The sequence below is a fragment of the Lipophrys pholis genome, assembly GCF_963383615.2.
Source record: "Lipophrys pholis genome assembly, chromosome: 7".
NCBI lineage: Eukaryota > Metazoa > Chordata > Actinopteri > Blenniiformes > Blenniidae > Lipophrys > Lipophrys pholis.
Genome location: NC_137638.1, coordinates 17,029,008 through 17,051,713, shown reverse-complemented (window position 1 = coordinate 17,051,713; position 22,706 = coordinate 17,029,008). Strand labels below are relative to the sequence as shown.

The 22,706-nt window shown below is 39.6% G+C and overlaps 1 protein-coding gene across 1 annotated transcript; it reads left to right on the top strand.

Moving 5' to 3' along the window:
• Positions 1-8,274: 8,274 nt before the first annotated feature.
• Positions 8,275-9,234, top strand: foxb2 (forkhead box B2; the record flags this gene model as incomplete). Its single annotated transcript, XM_080466813.1, has 1 exon — positions 8,275-9,234. One exon carries the CDS (start codon positions 8,275-8,277, stop codon positions 9,232-9,234), a length of 960 nt encoding a protein of 319 aa, XP_080322939.1.
• Positions 9,235-22,706: the final 13,472 nt, after the last annotated feature.

Genomic DNA, 22,706 nt, shown 5'->3' with positions numbered 1-22,706 from the left:
TTCAAATTCACACTCTGATGTTCCTGTAAACACAACGTGCTTATTGTTAGGGACCAAACACGTATTATCTGCCCCCTTGTACTGGCAGACTGGCGATCTACAGGTGCTTTGGGGACCGAAGGGACGTGAGAGGCTTTTGCCGTGCGCTTTTTTTTTTTCCAGCAACAGGAACGCAGCCTGTAGCACAGCAGTAGCAGCTTTCCCGTCATGGTCTCATTCATTACATCCATAACCCGGTGGTAACGCCGCTGAGGGCTCTCAACTCACCCCGAGTCTGCTCTGGACCCTCCGCAAATACTCTTCCATGTCGGCCTGCGTCGCTACGGCGCCGCTGCAGATCTCTCCATGCACCAAGTTTCGGCAATAAGGCTGCTGATATTTGTGTGCGCGTGTGCGTGTGCGTGTGTGCGTTTTTCCCCCCCTATCTCTCTCTCTATCTCTCTCCCTCTCTCTCTGGTCGCTTCCGAGTCCCCTGCTGCGCTCGCACTGCAGCACTATCTGCTGCTGTGTGAGCCTTCGGTCCTCCCCTCCTCTCCGGGGTGAACCCACACCACCGAGCAGTGGGTGTGACGGCAGGAAGAGGAGATCCGGTGGAGGCGAGCTCGGTGATTCAGCCGCGCTCCCTGCGGTTGGATCCCCCCTCCCTCCCTCCATCCAACCCTCTACCTAACCCGCCCACCCCCAACACCAATACATGAACACAGATACGCATCCTATACGTAGTCCCTGTGCGTCGCAACGCACTGAATGGAGTAAACATGATAAATAGAAGAGCTTCAGCATCACGGAGGCGACAGGATCCTTTATTCAATTCCGCGCGTCTTGCGCGCTTTACCCCGCTCCTCTGACGCGCAGCAGAAATGCCGCAATGTGATCACGACCAGCTGCAATACCTTTCTGTGTGAGGGCAATGACAGGGAGCACTTTAATTAGACTGAAACATGGCTCTGCTGTGACTAACATACACACCTCCATCTGTTCTAAACTCACACACACACACACACACACACACACACACACACACACACACACACACACACACACACACACACACACACACACACACACACACACACACACACACACACACACACACACACACACACACACACACACAGGTCAGTCTTGGATCAGGGCTTTCAAAATGTGGGAATACTCACATTGCACTCCTCTTATCTTCAGAGGTGAGCTTTGAGTGCCTGGTTTGTCATGGTTTCCCATATCGTATGACGTTATTGTTGGCATCTGCAGGTTATGAAAAAACATTGCGCATTCTGGATGGAAGACAAGACCCTCCATTAACGTTTTTTTGTTTGTTTTTTTAACATGCATGACATGAACATTTTAAGAATATACATAGCACTGGACCAAAGGAAAACATTATGGATTATTGTTATTTATAGGCTATTAGGTCATAACTGCAACAATCTGGGCCAGTTGAAATCAAATAGAGTGGTCAGTGATCTTTGACATGTTTGGAGACATCAGTCCGTCCGTCCGTCCGTCCGTCCGTCCGTCCGTCCATCCATCCGTCCATCCATCCATCCATCCATCCATCCATCCATCCATCCATCCATCCACCCACCCATCCATCCACCCACCCATCCATCCATCCACCCATCCATCCATCCATCCATCCATCCATTCAAATTTTAAACCTCTGTGTGTCAAACATTAGTGTGCTCTTAAGGTCTCAATGTCTCTTTTAAGCCAGTAGTTCCAGTGGTTCTCTCTGCTGTCCCGGAACCTCTTGAGGGTTTACCTGACCTGAGGTTGTCAAATTTGGATTTGGATTTGCACATTGAAAAGACAAAACAAATCCATAACGTTCCTACATTGTGTCTGTTTGGCAGCATTCGGCTTCACTGTGATAGTTTGGCTGATAAGAGATTAAAGGATAATAAGCTGTTCATATAAGCATTCTGGTCGGGCACCATGGAACAAAAAGGTTACAAACAACTACTTAGTTTGTGATAATCCTATTGAACACAATTAACTGAAAGATGAAGGAAAAATGCAGACATTTTACACTAGAAATGTAAAAAGTACGACTACGATGTAACTTTTCTGTACACTGCAAAAAGGTAAAGCAGCCTTTTGTTCCCTGAATGATGGAGATACTTCATAAACTTTTCACTTTGCAACTTATTCATGTTGGGCAACCTTAACTTTACTATGTTTCAGCCTTGATTACCGAAATGAAATCAAATCAGACTAGTTCAGACACACAATGCTGCTATGGTAAATACTATGATGACTATCCAACATTAATTATGCTCTTGACTACCAATATGAAATCACACCAATCTGGTGAAAAACTTCAACAATTTCCCTCAATCAAAGAAGTGGGATGATCTCCCCAAACTCAACATACATTGTGTCTTTTTTCTTATAAAAAAGTTCAGATAGCGGCAAAATGCAGCCTGGCACAAACTAACTGTGAAAATAACTGTGTGTGTGTGTGTGTGTGTGTGTGTGTGTGTGTGTGTGTGTGTGTGTTATTCCCATGTTTTTATTTCCCATGTCATGTGTTTGAATGGTTTGTTGTCCTTCGCCAACAAAAGTTGGTTGACCTTGGGCTACCAAGTCAGGTGAAGTTGGGTGGCCAAGAAGGTTATGTTTGTGTCTGCATGTATTTATCTATTCATCGGTTTATACGTATTTTGCCAAATTTTCCCAAAAACTGCTCACCCAAACTACATGAAATGAAATCAGGGATGATTTGTCATCATCCAAGGACCAATTGATTAGATTCTGAGACGTTAAAGGCTAACTGTTTCCGAATAAATCCTCCAAAACTGCGAAATGGTGAAAAAATATCCCTTTCATCTCCTTTCAGCTCCTTTCATCTCATTACACAAAATTTCCGTGAAAATTTCTAGTAATAATAGCACTAATACATCTCTCAGAAAGCTTTACAGCCTCTCTGTAAGCTGGTAGCTGAACCGTTTCCATAGGGACAAGTCACGTTTCAAACAGTGATGTAGCTATCTAGTTAGCATCGATATGAGCTAATAGCTATCATGTTGCAAACTCGGTTCTCAAACAAATGTGGCATTGGCGAAGGTATGCGCTTTACCGAGTGCCTGTTGCAGTTATTGTAATGTAGTAGTCAACATGAGCCTTGTGGTTTCTGCGTTGTGGTGAAGGTAGGGAACAATCTAAGGTGTGTTAGAGCGCTGTCAGTCACCACACAAAACCCAGAGGTCTCGTCCTAGATCTGAGCCAGACATAATCAATATGACTCCCAGTCGTGATTTCCTGAATGTACAGTAGCAGCTTACCTGATAAGCAATCTGTTTGTTCCATATATACCTATTTCAAATCTAAATGTCATCTCTTCTATTTTTTTATTCTAAGTTTTGTACTATTTTAACAAGTTCATATATTTTCAAATAAATTTGATTAAAATATGAATATTTGTTACTTGCCGCCAAGTACTGGTAGAGGGAGCTAGTGTACCACTGGTGGTATGTGTACCAGAGTTTGAGAATCATGGGGCTAGAGGTTAGAGAGGTGGATGTGAGGTCAGAGGTTGACAGATTTACTCAGCATGGCAGTCCACTGCTCCTGCCACATATATGTAAAGTTAACTCTGATTATGATGGGTTCATAATGTCCAGAGGAGGTCAGTAAAGTTTTATTGTACTATATATCTTCTTATCATACACAAAAATACATTGATTGTTCCAATACATTTCTAATGACCATTTCAAAACATATAAAGGATAAAGAGTGTTGCATTATTGATGAATTGTGATATGTATTCCCCAAATGTAAAATTATATTTTATTGTTAGTTTTGATTAAAAAAAGAAATCGTTGTCTTAGGGTTGGGTTAGGGTCTTTGTGATGTAAAGTAGGTTCTCCTTTTAGTGAATGACTTTAGTAGTGTATAGATGGTATTATCTGACAGACTGTAACGACTATGGATTTGATCACAGTGCAACTGCTGTCGTCTTATCTGAGCTGACCAGGTCACATGGAGTCCTACAATCTCCAGTAGTATTCATGAGATGCCACAGTGTCTGAAATAATATAAAGTGGAATGTGTTTCATTATGAAACCTCTTTATTTGAATTCAGTTCATCATAAGTAAAAGAAGAATTTTTGAGGGTTTGTTGGAAAATATATTTGCTCTTCCACTTAGACATGCATGTTGGATTCTGCTGCCCTCTGCAGCTTCTCAACCTCTGAATCAGAGTCACCAATTGAGAAAATGAGCGCTACTTTAGGGGTAACAAGTAAGTATAGAGTACTACTTGGTACACATTTCCCTTTTTAAATGTTAGAGATTATCTTTCAAACATGGCTTGCAGGCTACTGACCAGGGTTCTTACGAGCTGCCAGTTTGTCATTCTTAGTCATCAATTTGGCTGTGCTGTATATCAACTCAAGTCATCAGTTCAAATTTAACAGTTTATGAAACTGTTAAATGTGTGGAAGCCTATGGGGAGCAAGTTACAGTTTCTGAGAAAATGGTAAATGGATTTCACTTACATAGTGCTTTTCCACTGCTTGAGCGGTCCCCAAAGCACTTTATATTGTTAATCACATTCACCCATTCACCCATTCACACACGCACACGCACACGCACACGCACACGCACACGCACACGCACACGCACACGCACACGCACACGCACACGCACACGCACGCGCACACACACACACACACACACACACACACACACACACACACACACACACACACACACACACACACACGCGCCAATAGAAGCAGCTGTCATGCAAAGGTTAGGGTTAGGGAACAATTTGATGTTCAGTGTCTTGATCAAGTACACTTCGACATGTGGGCAGATAGGGAATAGAACCTGAAACCGCTCTATTGAGAGATGACTCAGTTTACCAACCAGGCCACTGTGTGTGTGTGTGTGTGTGTGTGTGTGTGTGTGTGTGTGTGTGTGTGTGTGTGTGTTTACAGATTTACAGTATTAACAGTATTAATGTCAGTAGCGAAAGAACAAAAAGCAAATGAGAATAGGTAGATTATCAGTTACAAAGTTTTTAAAGCACTGATTAACTGCATGCAATTCAGCACTAAAACACACACACATGCACAGAGGCTATTATGTTTTCTTTCAGTCTCTTTATGACAGTTTTTAATGAGTGTTTATCTAAGGCTTCCAGAGGAGAACAGGTGATGTCTCCAGGCTGGATCGGGTCCTTAAGCCATCTTTCTATCGTAGTTCATCACTGTAATTTATATAAAAATTAATTACATAATTGAAGTCTAAATTAATTAATAGAAAAATCTGAAACGTTTCTGTAATTAGAAATCAAGACTATCAGAATTTTTTTCTTTTTGTTTCTTTCTTTTTAGAGATGAATATGGTATCAGGTGTATGATAGGCTGCTATTGCAAATCTTAAAATTTATTCACACTGTTAAGTGGTGCCTTACCAGTTTATTCAGTATGAAAACAAGTCAGCAGACAATTAAACATTTGATTCTTGGCACAACTTTCCAGTGAAGTTCAATGACACAGCATCAGAAAGATATAGTTTAGAATTAGATTAATGACTACAAAAAATTCTCAGATCATTTGGCTGTCCTGCCGCATTACCAAACAAAATAGTCTCAAATTAATCACAATTTTGAGATGATTTGAATTTATAAAGGAAGACAACGTTAATGACAATTAAAGTGGATGAATTTTTGTGAAAGTTTAACTCTTGTTAAACACATAATTTTGCAACAGAGAGTTGAAGGCAACAGGCAGACACACGTCAGGTTTTATCCATTGATGCTCGCTCTTTTATGGACAAACTGAAAGATCTGTCATATTTGTCTGTGAATAATTCCCCATTAAACAAGTTGAGCCTTACAGCGTTGTGCACTACAGTCCTTAAACCACTTTAATTTCCCACTGAAAACAATAGGCCCTGCTAATTGATTTTAATGGCTCTCTCCGCGACGATGAGCCCCTTATGACTTGGAGAGAGGTCTTTAAGATTATTATTATTAGTATAATTGCCATTACCCCCACACTTTCCCTTTGCGAATGAGAGACAGAGGAAGAATATCTTTGCCCTTAAGCTGAACAAATAATTATTAGAGACTGGAAACAAACAGACGACCGCCACTCACACGCACGCACACACGCGTAGCCTCTCCACCTTCGAGTAGACCCCCTCCTGGCGACCCTCATTCCCTCCGCCGCCCTCTCAGTGCGGCGTGCCGCTTGTAATTTATGCAAAATTAATTGATACATCTTTTATAATTGATGTGCTGTAAACTTAATGAGTAATTTATGTAATTAGTCAATTAAGGATAATTCCAGCATATGTTCCATATGCCCAGAAGGTGTGCTTTACAACTAGTTATTTGTCCAGGAGTTGGGTGCTGGCAAAGACTGCCGAAGACTACCTAATTAATTTTGTTATGCAGATCAGCCACGGTGTCTATTTAACGGCTCCCTTTGTGAAAACAGATTTAATATTGATCTTTCCCGGGCGTTTTAAGAGGATGTTTTTACCCGCGTTGGCCTCTGAGGGCCCCACAGCTTCAAATCTCGTTTTTCAATCGCCTGGGAAGTAACGCTACAAAGAAAACCAAAACAGAAGAAAACAACGAGTGTATTTATTTAACAGAGAATATATAAATGGCAGCTCTTTGTGGTAGCCTACTACAGTGCTAAAAAGATTTTTTTTTTTCTTCTGGCAATTACGCGATGTCTGTAAAATATGCTCTCTGCTGACACCATCGACCTTTTGAGTGAACTTGAAGGGTTGAGACATAACGGGAGAGATACACCGGCTAATTAATTGACACAGTTTTGAATATTCATATCTAATACAGCCAGCTTTCCCTTAATTACATTGTTGGACTTCTCTCCTAGGAGGCTAAATCACGGAAGGCTTAATTATTGTAATGTATTCGAGGGCCCACCGGGGCACTGAGGTAGACAGGAACCGTCAAGGACCCTGTCATGACACCTGGCCAGCGAAAAAAAATATCGAAAGGGAGCAGCTTTTATTGTTCTCCGCTGAACAGAATTCAGAGCAGGGAATGAAGTTTGTTTACATCCTTGTAGGATTCACCAGAGAATGTTTGAACAGACAGACAGCCGCCGGACTCCCCTCTCAGCAATTAATCAACAACAGCCCCCTCCTGCCCCCAGCTCTGTGTATTTTGGTGGTTTTTTTGTGCGTAATACGCTCGTGTAATTGAGAGCGGAGGAGCAGCGCGCTGATGATTGTGCGCAAAGGAAGACATGATTTATTGTTTGCAAAGTCTAAAAGTGCAATCGAGCACATTTAACAATGAGGTTGTTTGTATGTACTCCATTCTTTACTATTTATTTCATCAAGTGAAATGAGCTATATTAATACAAAACACAGTTTCTGTGTCACAATTTCTATAATGAAAACTCACGACAAATAGATTTCGACATGTATTTGAAAAGACACTTGAAAAATGACAGGGTTGTTTTACATTATGACATTACTGCGTCACACCTGTTTTTAAATGCAAGGTCAAAGGTTAGGGTCATCAAGGTGAAGGGGGGCGGCCTCTCTTCACCTATATTTTAGTGAATTAAAATCTCTGCTTTGATCTCCGCGCGGATCCATTTGAATGGCAAACGGTAGGAGCGTGTCTTGAGCGCACCTCTCTCATTCTAATTCATTTCTTTAGCCCCCTCTTAAAATATACATTTTTCGCATGCCCCGTTCTCTCTCACTCTCTCACACACAAACACGGGCGCGCGTAAGCACACACACACGCAGCTGAACAGCCCTGTGCTCTCTCTCTCCTGACGTGTCCCCCAAGTGTCTGGGTAATAGATAATAGAGCCGGCGACCCGCGGGGGTCTTACAAAAAAGGCGCTCGTGGAGTGAGAGCTGCGCACAAGAGGAGAGGAGCACACACCACACACAGACAGCGCAGCAAACCGACCACTCATCATTGAACCGTCGCAGAAAAAAAGGAGGAACTCTGGATCTCTCAACTTTTACGCACGGAAAGCGACTTTTACGCACAACTTCAACCACTTATTTTAATCATAAAAAAAACCTAATTTTGATGCAAAACCCTCCAAAGGATTTTACCTGATGACGACGGGCCTTTAGGTTATACTACAATTATATTAATAAGTTAGATCATCGGATGACCCAAAACTTTGTAGCAGATGAGTCAGATGGAGACTGATATGAGGACTGCCAAGTTAGCTCCATAAAACAAAGCATTTAAGGGCAAAACGTCAAAGGCTATTTTCTTTACAAATTCAAGCTTCAACAAATCAATACTCAGTGATGCCACGTCCTGGGAAGAACTCTTACAGCGACCAGAAGCCCCCATACTCCTACATATCACTGACAGCGATGGCTATCCAGAACTCAGCCGAGAAGATGCTGCCTCTGAGTGACATTTACAAGTTCATCATGGATCGTTTTCCATATTATCGAGAGAACACCCAGAGGTGGCAGAACTCCCTCCGGCACAACCTTTCATTTAATGACTGCTTCATCAAGATCCCTCGCCGGCCTGATCAGCCCGGCAAAGGCAGCTTCTGGGCGCTGCACCCGGACTGCGGTGACATGTTTGAGAATGGCAGTTTCCTGAGGAGACGGAAGCGCTTCAAGGTACTTCGTGCCGAGCATATGGCCTGCAAGAGCTCACCGATGATGCATTACTTTCACCATCATCACCATCACCACCCTGGCAGCAAGCTGGGCGCAGCATCCGGCCACCACGACCACCCAGCCGCCCCTGCAGGCGTGGGACGGCTCCCCCACTTCCAGGGTTACGGGGGCATCACTTGCGCACAGCCCGGCGGGTTTAAGCATCCATTCGCCATCGAGAACATTATCGGACGGGACTACAAGGGTGTCGTGGCCAGCGGGCTTCCCATCACCTCCGTCATGCACCACCTGGGTTACCCGGTGCCCCCGCAGCTCAGCAGCGTGGTCAACTCCATGTGGCCGCACGTCGGCATGCTGTCTGAGTCAATGGGAGGCGTGCCCGTGGCAGCATCATCCGAGTACGCGCCCTTCAGTGTGTCCGCAAAAGGCCTGTACCACAACGCCAACGGGCCAACACTGCCCGCTGTTCCCGTGCCAATAAAGCCCACCCCGTCGCTGGGCCCCGTGCCGGGCTTGACGGGGCTGCAGCCCGCCCAGTCCCAGCTCTGCACATCGGCCTCAGTGATGGAGAAAAACGACCTGCTGGAGGGGAAAGGCAACCCTCTCCACCCAGCCCTCTTGCTGTCCTAACCGGGTAAATCGCGGGGTTTTTCTTTCAAAGTCAGAGGAAAGGAAGACTGTAACTATATAAATGAAGACAGAACAGGCTTTGGGGGGAAATAGTTTAAGTTAAGTTGAGCTTCAAGAGGGTTGTAAAAGCTAAGGTTCACATTTGTGCTGTGTAATGAATTTTCATTAGACTCGTGTTGATTGAAATCATAATTTATTTGCACACTTTGTGGGGGCATTTACCACATACTGTAATGTGGCACTGACAAATACAATCAGACAAGTAGAAGCGCTAAACCCAAAGAATGCTTTGATTAAAGAGACAGTCTTAAACTCTTTCCAAATGAAAACCAACAGCTCTGTTTATATTTTTGCTGTAATTCCTCTTATTTTATCATACTCTATCGCTGACCTATAATCTGAAGAAAAGAAGGCCTTTATGTTTTCTTTTAATTAGGCCTGTTGCACTTTTCTGTGTTACTTAGCCGTGTATTGAAAATGTTATGCTTGTATTATATCATTATTTATCTGAGGATATTTATAAAGAACTTCAAACTGAATCTTGGTGTTTGACTTATTTCTGTAATCATTTTAATTTCCACATTTTGACTGCTACATTAGTATACCACAATGGAGAAAAACAAAACAAAACAAAACAAAACACACTCATAGACTTGGCCATCCTTTTAAATTACTGCCAACTGCCTGAAATATCATCACGTTTTGTTGAACTCCTGACTTTTACTATCGCCACATTATAAAATTATGTTTTGCAATGTAATCTCCACAAAACAATTTTGTTGTGAATATATCAGCCTCTTCAATAGGAAGTGATCACAGAACAGGTTTCTTTCCAGACCACCAGTTGCTTTATTAAATGTTATTTGTGTTAAAGTTTGTTTTCGTGATTTCTATTGAGCAGTTGTAATATGAAACAAGTATTTCATTTATTAGAAATGGTTTATTTAAAAAAAATAAAAAATTAAAGAATAAAAACATACTGGTTTCGACAACTGTGGAGTAGCTGGTGAGAGTTAATCTTGGTAAAAATATTGTGAGTAAAATCAATTTGAGGCGACACACTCTGGAGTTACAACAACTATATCTACAACCTAAAAATTATTTTCAAAGATCACGTAAAATATTTTACCTAGTAATTGTATTTTAGTGTATGCAATTCTTTTCATCTTCATCTGTAGCATCTGAGTCCATCAAATGCAAACAAATAAGAGACAGCATTTAAAAAATGAAGTCACTTTAAAAAAAGTGTCACACTTTGCTCACAATGATCACTGAATCCTACAAAACACACATCAATGCAAGTTGAGAACGTGGCATAACTCATATCTGCAGCGGGTATATTTGTTGATGCATGGTGTGTCCAGAGGAGTCTGTATGATGTCTCTAAGATGGATCTGATCAGCAGGCACTCTGCACCGCTGCTCCACAACTTCAAAAGCAGGCGGGGAGATCGGATCAAGTTTGCTCTTTTGTTTGCTCTGTTTAAATGAAGCTTTGAAGCTTCTCCTCTCCAGCAGCACAAAGCGCCATGTCGAGCTCAGCGAAAATGACTTATATTTAACCTCCTGTCCTCTGCTTAGCATCCCAAAGGCTGCCACAGCCGACACTATTGTCACACCAGCCTCTGAACAAATAATTGAGATGCACCAGTGGAGGATAGGCGTGGGAGTGGAGAATTAAAACCTATTTGGATGTCACTGCTAAAGAGCAGGACACACACACACACACAGACACACACACACACACACACACACACACACACACACACACACACACACACACACTGCTATCTTGTCCTCCCTCATTAAGATTTCTCAGTTTAATTTGATCCTTATTTTATACCCATTTCACCTGACACTTTATTGCTTCTTCATGCTTTTGTCCTATTAAGCCATTTTTTTTCACTTTCTGCCTCATTTCTAGACACACTTTATCTGCAGGGTGCCTGTGATTCCTAGTTAAAAGCCACTGAAATTGTCTATGGCTCGACAAAAGTGTCTCTGTAAAATGTGTGCCTGTAGGTGTGTGTGTGTGTGTGTGTGTGTGTGTGTGTGTGTGTGTGTGTGTGTGTGTGTGTGTCTGTCTGTGTGTGTGTGTGTGTGGCTTTAATTCCCCGATCAGCAGGCCTCAATGTCTTTAATAGCCCTCACTGCATTAGTGCATAATTAAATGCCACTAATTAAGACACAATAAGAGGAGTAATAATGCAGCCATTACGACTCTCCATGATCCTCTGTCTTCACAACACCGGGGTTAGATGCCTCTGGAATCATAATATCACATGAGGTCTCCTAATGTGCACATGTGTTTATGCACGGGGTAATAAGAGGGGCACATGCAGCATGATGTTTTTTGGGGGTAGAGACACTGCTTGTTGTGTCAAAGCATTTAAGTAAGTATGTTTAATGATATTCAGTCTTTCGGGCAGACAGGTTGTAAAAACAGGGACACACACACCCTAAATGTAAATATTTTAAAGATACTTTTGGTTTGCACGGTCACATCTTAAATGTGATTGGGCTACTGTGTTGTTTTTTTTAGTAGACACAGATATAGAGATACAATTCACAAAGACTGATTCTGACTACAGATACATTTGTACTGTTTTGCATCATTGCCCAACTTCTTAAGCTCTACAGCATTTAAAAAAATATTTTTTTTTATTTAAAAGGCAATCCCGATACAATTCAATGATTACATTTGTCTGAAGAATGAGGTAAACCGGCTCACATGCTTTTCACTTTGTTCACTTACGCATCAAGTGTTTTGGACAAATACTTTTCGCAGAGATGAATCTGAATCTGAACAAACAGCCAGTTGGAGCTATTTGTGAAAAGTTTGTTTAAATTGTTATTTTCACTCCAAATTAAAACCAAATAAAATATGATGCCCTCTGATCAGTTTAGGTAACGCAAACAATTTGAATGTCTTGAAAAACAACGACAACATGTAGTTCTTAATAGTATGGACTATAGGTTTCTCCAAATTGTAGAAAACTAAATTCAATATACAAACACATGGTATGTATTTTTAAATGTAATTGATTAAGCCTGGAGACAATTTATAACAAACAACATCTAATTAAAAGTCTCATGCTGTTGCATTAAAGAATGAATCCATATTTGTCAGAAAGGAATCAAGCAAATTTAAACTAAAAATAAACTCATGACACAATTGTTTCATTCACAATTCAATAATATTTAGAAAGTTGTGCGAAAGTTACTGAAGCATTAACTGTAACGATTGCAGTAAGTTTGAAGCGTTGACTGTGAGTATTATTCTTTTTCATTTAAAAGAGAGCACAAATATAATTTTTTACTACATGACATATTTCCAACACTGATGAAGTGGTTCAATAATTAACACGGAAGAACTCCTTAATTCCCAGAAAAACGGTTAATCATTGAAATATGAGTTTCAAATGAATAATATGGGTCTTATCAATGAATAAAACATTTAAGGTCAGAGGTGTTTCACCAGCAGCCCTCTGTAATGTAACGTTACGGCCGTGAATAGACGATGATACATTAGTGATAATTACCCATACTTCATAGGGGCGAGGGCAGCAAATTCTACAAGCGTTTTTCTTAATGATCAGCAAGAGCAGGCCATAATGATGAGCGGCTTAATACATCTGATCTGATTTACAATACCTTAGTCACATTCACACACGCACGCACACACACACACACACACACACACACACACACACACACACACACACACACACACACACACACACACACACACACACACACACACACACACACACACACACACACACACACACACACACACACACACACACAATATTATTCTTTGCTCTAGACTGTAGTTTTTTTATTCAATATACCAGGAAAATCAGACGACTGAAATGCCGTTTAATTTCTTTAAACATATAATTGCTATACAAGGATTCTTTGTTCAATCTCAGTTTCAGTGATTATTAAAATATCCGCAGAGTCTTTCCAACTATTGATGGAAGCATAAAACCACAGAGGCGATTTCCTATTGTTAAGCACGTTAAACATTCTTCTCACAGAGTACAGAAATGATGAGAACTTTATGAAGACCGGATAAAAAGTGAAACCAAAAAAAAATGTAATGGTTTTATGATCTGCTGAATCTGAACGAGGTTTCATTAAAAAGGAATTCATGAACGAGAGCTATGTAGAGTTCCTGCACTTTGTAAACTATATGGCCACTGAAAGAAAGCAATAAAAGTAACGCATGACCTCTAAATGCACTGTGGTTAGTTGTAGGAGAAAAGAACTGTTGTGAAATACTTACATTACTGGACAAAATAGTGCATAGTGGCTTAGGACAGAATGTTGGCAAAGTTGCTGATAATCACGGACAATGTCTCTCATCCACTGCATGAAACACTGAACAACCTGAAGAGCAGCTTCAGCTTCAGCTTCAGCCACAGCCCCGCTCTCTCTACTTCTGCCCGCCCGAATCCTCACTGAAGCCCAATAATCTCTGCCTCCTACACTGCAAAATATGCTCAAACCATTTTTTTATGTGTATGATTATATGTGATGTATTCATACTGATATCTGCACAGGCAGTGTTTGGTTTGAACTTTTAACTTCTTGAAATAGTTTATTTTATTTAGTACTACCTGTAGTTTCCAATGTGCTTTTATCACAATATATTTGTACATGCGCTCTGTGCCTGGCTGCTGTGACATTTTAATTTCTCTCCAGGGATCAATCTATTCACTGTAGGCGACTATGTGATTGTTTAAACGTTTCAGGAAAAATAATGTACTGCAGTGCTTAAAATGGATTTATCTCATGTGCCATGTTAATGTTTAAAAACATTTTAATCAATGATTATTGATGATCAGATAATATAAAACACACACAATTATATCTGAGGGCTGTCCATAAACTGTACAAATGAAATGTTAAATTGTCTGTTCAAACTGTGCATGACAGAAGTGCATTTTCAAGGAATATTAAAATGTAAAAATGTGCAATTATTTTCTTCGGAAACCCTTTTTTAATTCTTTCTAGAAATTAGAATCTTTCACCTCTGCGTGAAGAAATACAAAGTTTTATTTAATTCATGTATTCATGAAGGTCCAAGTCTTCATAATGATGTGGAGAGTTCCTGGCCGTCGACCGCTTCACGTTTTACAAAATGAGAAATTATGGTTACAGTCAGATAAAAGTCCTAAGTGCTTTCAATCTACCATGACTTTCCTTTAAGTGTTTACAGTCTTTAGGACATTTTAACACAACTGTTGATATAATCAATATGTATCTGTGAATAAACATAAATTCAACTTGTGTGAGTAATGTAGCTATTTTTGATCAATAAAATCTGCATTATTAATTAACTTCTATGAACTGCCAGGGCAATAAAAATTTTATTTAGTGCTATATAAATGTTTGTAACAGTAGTGTAGTGGTGAGCACCCACGCCTCACAGCAAGAATAGCCAGGGTGGTGTTTGGGGGAGTGTTAATGTCACAGTTTGCACTGGGAAGTGCTGGTAACCTGTCCAGGGTGCTGCTCGGATCTGCTCCAGCTGGATAGAGAAAGTACAGAACGTCTGTGTATGAATGTGTGAACAAGAGATTTATTTATTTATTTTAAGCCTGAAAGCAGTGTTATTTACTTGGAGAGGTTTTGCTGTGCACAGGGGATCTTTCTTGCAGGAGCTCTCTGATTACATTCAAATGTACATTCACAGTCTGACATGATAACCACGCACTGAAAAGTTCAAAAAGAGAAATTCACTACAGATCTTCCTGATCTTCATCAGATTTTATTATAGTAGTCATAGATTGTTGATGATTTTCTCACATCCTTCACCTTCTCACCAGATCTGTATTGTTGACGACCTCGTGCAAGATGGAATACAGCTGCTTTACTTTTGAGGGTGCAATTTCCTTCCAGTGTGCTTTACTCATTGCGAGTATACCTTTACACATGTAGTATTAAACAATTACAAAACAAATCACTGACATCAGATATGAAGGAACAAAAGAACATCACTGATACAAAACAGTAACTTATCAAAGTCATGTAACATAAATATTGATTAGAAGATATTGCTTTGTCCTCAACAGTAGTTTTAGTTTTTCATGTTGGCCCCCTCAAGAATATTGCCAACCCCTGGTCTCATAGGGTCATCTTCACTGACTGCAAACATACAATGTCTCATCGGGTGGTAGAATGATTTTTAAAGAAATCTCAAGTTCGAAACACGAGTAGGCTAATCATGAATGAACTCAATGATACTCTACAAGAGGAGTGCTGTTTACTTAGAAGTTCTGAATTTCAATATATGTTGCTTTTGAAATGACTGCAGCACTGGCCAAGTCTCTTCTGCAAAATAAATTTTGATCTCAAAGGTTTTACAACATACCCAGGAAGTCTTCCTGATATTCTTTTAAAAAAAACAAACAAACATATCAACGAATACCAATAGTGTGTGTGTGTGTGTGTGTGTGTGTGTGTGTGTGTGTGTGTGTGTGTGTGTGTGTGTGTGTGTGTGTGTGTGTGTGTGTGTGTGTGTGTGTGTGTGTGTGTGTGTGTGTGTGTGTGTGATATCACGGTATATATGATTCATTGTGAGCAAGCAGCGGGCATAAGGCTTCCTCTGCTCTTATCTTAATGTAATGGTCGCCTTGCCATTTTCATAGCCGTCGTCTTTAATAGCGGGACCAGGAGACAGTCATCCGGCACATGTCAGTACCAACCAATGAAAAGACCATCTGAGGAGAATTAGCATGCTGGCATCTAGCCTGGAAACAGAGAGAAGCTGTCACAGGGGGAAGAGTCCTAACGACAGGTCACTCAGGACCACTGCACATGACTATAACTCTTCCTTTCTGTCTTTTCCTCATAAAGTATTACACTCTCTCTGCACTTTGACTTTTTCCATGTATCTTCCTGGGCCAGGCGTCCATCCGTCTTCTTTCACCAACTCCGTCTTCAAAGGGACCTGGTTTGATTCTTAAAGCCTATGATTCATGTGTGCTAAGGACTTCAATGGTTTAAATCAAAAAAGGTTAGTTTATCAGTCCCCATGTTGTCCCGATTGAACTGCTTAAGAAATCTTACTTGTAGTATAACTTCTTCTTAATTGCAAAAAGACATAAATCCAGTGAAACTACTAACGGGTGGATTTTATCAATGCTGTTTTGACACGCTGACATTCGAGAGTTTAGATCTCCCTTTGTGTTAGAGTTAAATGAATTGAAATGAAAGCTTTATTTGTTGACTTTTGGTGTATTCTATTAAACCATCACATTAAGATCATTACATTTATTTTCCACTACACCTACTGTATTTCTCAACTGATTTGAGATGTGTCTAATAGAAGTAAAGGTAATCAGTGTTTTTAGACTATAACAACCATCTCAACTTAGGGTTTTTCAATTCATGATCCAATCGTACATTAAAAATCAACAACCTCAGACATGAGCACATAAACAGATCTGTATATCAGATTTTTTTCTTCATGTCTTTAACTCTTTACTGTCCCATTAACCTCTCAAATGCTTCTGCGATCTCTCTCTGACAAGCTGAATATGAAAAATGAGCCACAGAAGCTACAATAGTGAAATGTCGCTCCTCTTTATAGGCAGGCATCTAAAAATGGAATATCACTGAAAAGGCAGACATTTATTAATTGTCTGTTGTTATTTCTAAATGAAATAAAATAAATATCTTTTGAACACTTAAAGAAAAGTTGAATGTAAGAATTGTCATAATGACGGCATACACATAAAAAGTGGGAAAAAAGGCAGATTTTATAAATATTATCACATTTTTAAATGAATTTTATTCCAATTTTGTGACTTGGTACATTTCACACAAACTAAACTTATGAAGAATATATAATAAATTATAAAAAAAATACTGCAACTATTCTGTATTGAAGATTCGTTGATTTAGAGAATAAATGTTTTTTTCAATTTTAATTTTAAAGGCATTGTTTTGTTGATAATTTTCTGAACAGACCCTTTATTTGTAAGAAGTATTTATGCACTACATCAGTGTTTTTGCGTGATAACAGGTGCTGAGTATCCATCTTCCACCACCGACTGTCATTCAGGTTTGAAAATGATTTTCATTCCATTCTTTCCCCTCTTCCCTCTCGTATCAGTTTTTTTTCTTTTATCCAACCTGCCATGGTCCCCTCTTCGATAATAATTCTACAATGATTCACCGATGTGGGGTCAATTGTCCTCCCTCCCTCCTCCTCCTGGTTGAAGTGAATTGTCTCTGCTCTGTCCTCAGAGTAATGTCTTCTGTTTCCATTCACATCAACCTAAATCTGCCATCTATCTTTATTGGCCCAAATTATTACACCTTATTAGCCATTATTACTCTTTATTATCAATTCAAAACGGGTCAATGGTTCAGCCTCGCTGGCCGGCTTCCCACCGTTTCTCCTCTCCGACTTCCCACATCCTCACTTACTCTGAGGAGTTCAGACAAAGAAGTTGTGTGTCCAAAAAACTTCAGCACATTTATCCGAGGTTAAGTGCTTTGTCAGAGACTGAGTGCCCATACGGGCTCATCTGAATCGCAATCATTTAGATTAAAGTAAAATGGTTATTACTAAGTGTGTCATCAGCTTTCTCCCTGCTGGGTTTGTACTTGAATTTTTTTTAATCTCATCACACAATGTCAAAACATAATAATTGGCAGTGTTACAGAGAAAACCTTATAACAAAGGTTTGATTTAGTAAAACTGCCTTGGAGCTAGTCAGGCCTCATTTATTCATATGAGAGCTACAGAATGACAAAAATATTGAGGCAATTTGTCTGAAAGCTCTATAAAATTGCTCATTAAAGTCTCTAAATTAACTTCGTCCATCTCCTTCATTTTGGTCTGTAATGTATATGTGTGGTGTCTGTAATGAAGATCTCTATTGCAATCCTTTTTTTTAGATGCATCTGTAATCACAAACTGGATATCAAAAAAAGAATACAAAAGCAAGAAGGAAATCTTCTGTCCTATGCTGAAATGGACAAACAAATACTACGGGTACTAATCAGTGAGATCATTGTTGCCCCCACAGATTTTGGAAGAGCTGATCTTTATCATTTCCATGTTGACTTCAACTTTCGTTGGCAGTTTGTGAGATATTTAGATTTATTATGAAGACTCAAATGCAATAGGTTACTTTAAGAAACTCATAATCTTTGAAATCTATATTGACTGGACAGTACACAACTATTTTGATCACTTCTGTCTTTGAAGGGAGGTGGACGGTTTTCCAGGATGATGATTTTGGTTTCAGGTTGGCAGCAAATCCAGTGAGTCCGATAAAACCTAAATTTTTGGGAAATTTGAAGCAGTAATAGTGGGGCAGCATAACTAAACTATTGTTCATTTTGTAATAAAAGCACCACATTTGGCACATGTGTTGCATGGTATATCTGGAATAAATTTGGATATTGGGCCACTTCAAATTCTAATTGTGTTGACCATGGTAGCCATTTTCCAAAATGGCTGCCAACGGTTACTGGCATGGAACATTTTGGCCAGCAGTTTCCATGTTTTCAGCCCCAAGATATTATTTACCCACCATTTAAAGTGGAAAATATGTTTTATTACTGTTTTATTACTACTACAGCCACCAGGGTGTGAATTTGAAGTGGCCCGATATTCAATTTTGTGCATAATAGATCTTTGAACATATCTTCCAAGTTTGGTACTTTTATCACAAACTGAACAATTGTTATGATATGTGGAGTTATGCCGCCCCACTATAACCTATAACTTGTTTGATCGATCTTTAAAGCAAAAATACTTTCCTGCCTAACTGAACATTTGAACTGCGAGAGCCTTTCAGAGTTATTTTTCTCACTGAGCAACTTTCTAGGAGTCGACTCTCATGAAACCAAACCTGAAGTTGCCACAGATTCTTTTTGAAGAAAGAAGACTAAAAAGGTCATGTCTCGCCTGAGGCAGCTGTGGGGATACAGTTACAGAAGGGGGGAAAGAGATGCACTGCATCGATTATAATGTACATGAAAGCTGAGTGGTGTTTTCAAAAGAATATCAGCTAGGTTAATTCCAAAAACATTATAAGAAAATGCTGGTTTATCCTAACGCCAACAAAGCAGCACCTATGAGACGGTCAACTGTTAAAAAATGACATCTAGATGATTCATAGTGATATTTAGTTGCTATCAAGTAGTTTGAGTGAAATGGTGCTGAATTGCTGAGCACTTTACTTGCACTTTACTTACTGACGATATTTGATGAGTATATTGATGTTTTTCAGAGCTGGATGCAGTTGAGCACCGGTCAATAAAACACTGAGTAAAAGAAACTACTCTTTAAAGGTCAAAGCAAAGTCTGCTGCATCCACCTTCTTTCTCACTAACTAAGGTCTCTGAGTTGATATCGAGAAGTCTCCCCAGCGGACCCAAGGCTGATTTCAACCCAGTATGACAGGACACCGTTAATGGGAGGTGACCAGAGGACATCCATGCAGATGCCAAAACCATCTCAAGTGACCCCTCTCTATTTAGAAGAGCAGCATTCAGAGTCTCACCTGGATCCTGGAGCCCACAACAACAAAAAAAAAGTCTGTCCAGTGAGGGTGAAGCTAAAAAATTTTTTTTTTTTAAAAATGTACATCTTTAAGATGTTTTGATTACGTTGCTAACTTAGCATGTGAATTTCCTAAATGAAATGCACCAAATAAAATTTAATAGATGTTCCCGGATGCAGAGCTCTGGGAAAAAATGGATTCAATACTTATGCACTTGACAGTGATAGAACATTTGGCAACAATGTAGTCTTCTCTCGTTAGCATTAATTGCAGCTGTGACAGCCGGTTAAAGGGAAGATCCTCCTCTGACTCCCAATCATTTATCTCTCCATTAGTGAGAGCACTCTGGGTTTTTATTGGAGTAATAAAGTTGATCTTCACTACCACAAAAAGCCTCCTGACCCCTGGGTGCTCCTCAGCCCCCTGACTGTATTCATCATGAACTTCATGATCTATCATTGTCACATACACACATGCATATGCGCACACACACACCACATCTATCCTTTTCCTAATTAATGAATGAGTCCATCTTTTTTTTTCTAATTAAAGAAGGTGTGTGTGTGTGTGTGTGTGTGTGTGTGTGTGTGTGTGTGTGTGTGTGTGTGTGTGTGTGTGTGTGTGTGGGTGTGTGTGTGTGTGTGTGTGTGTGTGTGTGTGTGTGTGTGTGTGTGTGTGACAGAGAGAGAGAGCGAGCGAGCGAGAGAGAGCTTGTTTGTATGTGTGTGTGTGTGTGTATTTGTCCATGTTTGACCAACGATTCCTTATTTTCTTGTAATAAATTTTTCAACTGATGTTATAATGACGCAACACCAAAAAATGAACTGCAACTCATGAGTGTTTCGTCGCAAACTGAAATGTCACGTTTCTAATGCATGTATGCCCTCTTGTGGTTAAATTAAAATCGAAAAATCGAAAATGAACTAGAAATTTATAGTTCAAAATGAATTACAGTTAAACAACCTGAACTTTCTATTTGATAATGTGCAGGAAGCTGGTGTTGGTGTCAGTACGGGCTGAAGCAGTGTCTTATGGAATTACTAATAACTTTAAAGAATAAAAAGTCTATACTTTAGGATGTGTTTAGAGTTATTGTGGGCCGATATAGTAGAAATCCAATCATTGTATTGAAATTTTATGTAAAATGTGGATATTATCGCGTAATAGAAAGTAATATTGTGGCAGATATGCTGAAAAAACAAGTCATTGTGATTTGAAGAGGTAATTATCAATGTTTTTAGTTCTTTAATGAAATTCCTTTATCTAAATAAGGAGAATGGGAAACCAGAACCCATTCCAGCTGAAACCAAGCAAAAAACACAAGATAAAATCTGAACAGATCACCGATGAATTCCATGGTGAACACAAAGAAAAGAAAACTGATAATTACTCACACACATTATTTAAACTTACAGTGATGTTACAGTCACAGTTTAACCAAACAGCCATCTTTTTGGCTTTTGGAAAAACCACACAAAGAAATAACAGGAAAATTCAGATGCTACCTGCTGAAACACTGAAGGTGCCACCATAAAGAATATAATCTGTGTCAGCAATAAATCAATAGACCTTTAAAACCTGAAATATTGGGAATGTATTAAATTCCTGAGGGGGAGGAACTCATACTGACTTGAGTCCAGGTTGATTGAGTTTGTCTAATATTCAATAAGTATGTTAGATTAAATGAGATGCCCTTAAGAAAGTTCAACATTTTTACAATTACAAAAACAAAATGATCAAACAACAAAACAACACATTAAGGTAGACCCCAATGTGAAATTATAAAGACATCTGTAAAATAATTTTACTGGTCACATTTGTATGGTTTAGCCTTTAGATCGCAAAATATCAAACAATATTTTTTTGTATTTTTAATTTCAAAATCAATCATGGATGTGTTTATTCAGTTTATAGTTTGACGATTTGACCACTATTCGCTTGCTTCCAAACCGCATTTAAATACATTTTTAAATGGATACATATTGACTCATCTGTCAAACAGACATCAGGTCAAAATGCATCCACGACACCGGTTGTTCAAAGGTCAGCAGGTCTTTGAGGTGGTGGATTCTGACTGTAAGCCTGGGGTGCTCCAGCCTTTGATTCACCTTTGAACAAGAGGTCAGTTCTATCAAAAAGCCAATTACACTTGCGTCATCATGACCATGACAACACATTCGTCAATGTGTTCTCATGTGTTTTAATCTGAATTACATTCAGTTGAAGAGTGTGTCACACTGTGAGTCATAGTTCATGTTGTAAAGGGTAGTAAAATTCAATAAATCATATTTGTGGTACCTAAAATATTAAATACTATTAATTTAGCTGCCAGCTTCTGCTTTAATCTGAATTCTCTGTGTGCAAATATAATTCCTAACTCTCTTTCAAAAGAACAATAGACATTTCAGTATTGATGTGATTTTTTTTTCCCACAAAGCTGGCAGTAAATCAATGTATTGCACCTCAGTGCACATCAATGCCGATGATTCTGATTCGTCACCCACACATTTTCCAAGACACGGAGCAACTCAATACACGGTTTGTTACATATCCTATGTGTGTGTGTCCATGTGTGTGGATGCAGGATGCACTTTGATGCCGTGCGAAGTAATGCGTCACACTGGTGACGCACGGCCTCGCACTCACCTTTAAAAAGTGTTGTGGTCACAGTCGTCTCAAAGTCTTGGCGATCACTCTTCAGAGAAAGACACTTCCCACACTGGCAGGTAAGAGGCAAACATTTATCAATGCAATACTTGGAAAAAAAAAAAAAGAAGCAAAACACATCGAGTGCAATAGTTTTAAAAAGTGTGTTAATCTACTTTAAGCTTTCTGTAACTAATTTGTGAAATGTTATGTTTTTTTCTTGTTATTAAAGGTCAGCAGTGTGGACGCTTGAGCAAAGACATTAAGTTCATCTTAAGTTGTCAAACAAAGC